Raw genomic sequence first — 2,491 nt, forward strand, 5'->3', positions numbered from 1 at the left:
ATAAGAGCCATAGACCACTCTAAAGAGTCAGAAAAACTGGTGTTTGACCAGACGAGACGGTCAAGAAGCCACTTCAGAGATGGAGGTCTGCAGGGGTGTTGCCTTGAGTCAGAGGTGAAGCAGCCGGAGCACCAGGCTCCCAGGCAGAGCTGAGTCCTCGCACTGGCAGTTAGTCCACGGTCTCAGGCAGGTTGCTAATGTCTTTGGATTTCAGTGAGCTCGCCTGTGAAATGAGCACTAATCGCTTCTGTCTCGATTGCCTGTTGGAATCAGAGAAAATGGTCAGGAAAGCGTTCACAAACCATTACCGTTAGGAGGTAATTATTACAATAACCTATGTTCCGGCATCTCCAGTGAGAATGAAATAAGTATAATGGCGACCGTGTTTGGACATCTGCTTTGTACCATGCTTTCCATCTATATGTGCCCAAACTCACAATATAGTTACAATTATTCCCAGTTGACATGTGGGGAGCTGAAAATCAGAGAGGGTGAGTGACCCTCTGAAGTTCATTCAGCCATTAAAAGGCAGAGGGGGGATTTGAACTCTCATCTGTCAGCTTCTAGACCCTCGATACCAGTCTGTCTCTAAGGAAGAAGAAAGGAGTAAAGTACATTAGGGTTTAGCGTAAAAAGTGAAATATGACAGGGTTGATAGTGAGAAACCTCAGTGAACTTTTATTCACTTTTACAATGGGGACGGGTTCTCTTGACGGCGGCAGAGTTCGGCTGTGGTCAGGAGTGGGAGAGGAGGAACTGTGGCCTTGGGTGGGCTGATGCCCCTGGAGCCCTTTATGTGGAGGGCTGGCAGGAAAGGGTGTCCCTGTACCCTTCACCCAATGACTGGCGGAGCCATGTGAGCAGGGCAGGTGACCAGCCAGGGCTGGGTTTCTCAGAAGAGAAGAAAGGAGGCAGAAAAGGCAGAACGAGAAGTCCACTTCTGGGCTCCTTTTGTTCTCACTTGGCAGTGAGCGAGCAGGGGGACGGACGAGCTGTCCCCACCGAGAGACAGGCTGAATTGCCTCCCTAGATAATAGCACGATTCAGTGATGTCCGCGTGGCACCATGTATGTTCCAGCATCTCCATCCGCTTATCGGTGCCACGGTCTCGGCTCTCTCCTCCCCTTCTCTCTTCCTTGCTCCGAGTTCGTGTCTCTCCTTTGACCTTCACGGCCTCCTTCGTTCACACGCACGTTCTCCTCTGTCCTCCCGCCTCCTCCCTCTCCACCCCTCTGGCGGACCATATCAGCGAATCCCTCAACAGTGGCATAGCAAACTTTTTAATTCATTGCACGATTTATTTTTAGCCTGAAACAAGTGTATCCTAAAAATGGAGCTCCTGATGAGACAGGGGCTGGGCAGAGCTATGTGCGGTATCTGGGGCTTGGCCGCCGGGCCTGGCTCCCAGTCTACACACGCATGTGTGTGTGCGCCTCGCTCTCTTCTTCCCGAGCCCGTGACTACAGTAGCTGGACGCGAGGAGGGGAAGAGTCAGCTCTGGGGCCCAGGAAGGGCAGGAGAGACAGAGTCGGCCTCTCTGCCCCCCGCCCCTCTCAGCAAGCCCCCTACCAGTCTCCCCTCCTCTTTCCCGCGCTCAGTATTTCTGGGAAAGAAAACCCAACGTCTCCCAAATGAAGAAAACTCATCTGTTTGTCGTGGGGGTCTGCCTTCTGTCCTCCTGCAGGGCAGAAGAGGGCCTGAACTTCCCCACGTACGACGGCAAGGACCGCGTGGTGAGTCTCACCGAGAAGAACTTCAAGCAGGTGTTGAAGAAATACGACTTGCTTTGCCTCTACTACCACGAGCCCGTGTCCTCAGATAAAACCGCGCAGAAACAGTTCCAGCTGAAAGAAATTGTGCTTGAGGTAAGCGGGGGGACACACTGCGCACGCTGTCCCGGTGGGCTCGGGCTGGCCAGCGGGTGGGACGCACCCTGAAATTGATGCTGACATCTCGCAGCATTCCAGGCTCCCCCAGATATTCTCGTGGTGAAGCTGGGATGTGTGAACAGCAGGGTGGGCCCAGACTCTGCAAACGGGGACAATGGCATGTGCTGCACAACGCGTAGGTTTGACTTAAAGTCTGTCACCTGGTGGTTCTCTTGATTTTTCAAGGGCGGTAGTGCCAGCCACTCTTTTTCCGAGAGAATGTTCGAACTATTTAGAAAGACTGGCTGACGTGCAATTTGGGGGGTCATTGGCAGGTTTCCTTCTGCGCGCTCATTCCCCAGTTTGCTCTGTCAGGAGTCCTGTGACCTTGCCTCTCTTGCTGGGTCAGCTGGGGAATGTCACTAAGCGAGTCCCCTCTCTCGCGGTTTGGTTTCAGTCAACATTACACAGTGTGGGTGTGTGAAGATCGTAGCTGCACACTGATTAATGGGATTTTTATCCCCCACTCAGAAAGTTCTTGGTGTGAGTTCAGGGCAGACAGTGAAGTCAGTTCTTATTTTATCCACGTTACGTGGCTGTTTGTAAAGCTGGCCCAGGGGCCC

At 52.9% G+C, this 2,491-nt stretch overlaps 1 protein-coding gene across 1 annotated transcript in view; it reads left to right on the plus strand.

Annotated features, from left to right (window-relative positions):
- Positions 1-1,631: 1,631 nt before the first annotated feature.
- The window catches only part of CASQ2 (calsequestrin 2), a 52,967-nt gene continuing 52,107 nt past the window's right edge, over positions 1,632-2,491 (plus strand). The window contains exon 1 of the mRNA XM_023534921.1: positions 1,632-1,865. Coding sequence (XP_023390689.1) covers positions 1,632-1,865 — 234 coding nt within the window. The remainder of the gene's footprint in view (positions 1,866-2,491) is intronic.

Source organism: Pteropus vampyrus, unplaced genomic scaffold (assembly GCF_000151845.1).
Source record: "Pteropus vampyrus isolate Shadow unplaced genomic scaffold, Pvam_2.0 Scaffold6, whole genome shotgun sequence".
NCBI classification, from domain to species: Eukaryota; Metazoa; Chordata; class Mammalia; order Chiroptera; family Pteropodidae; genus Pteropus; species Pteropus vampyrus.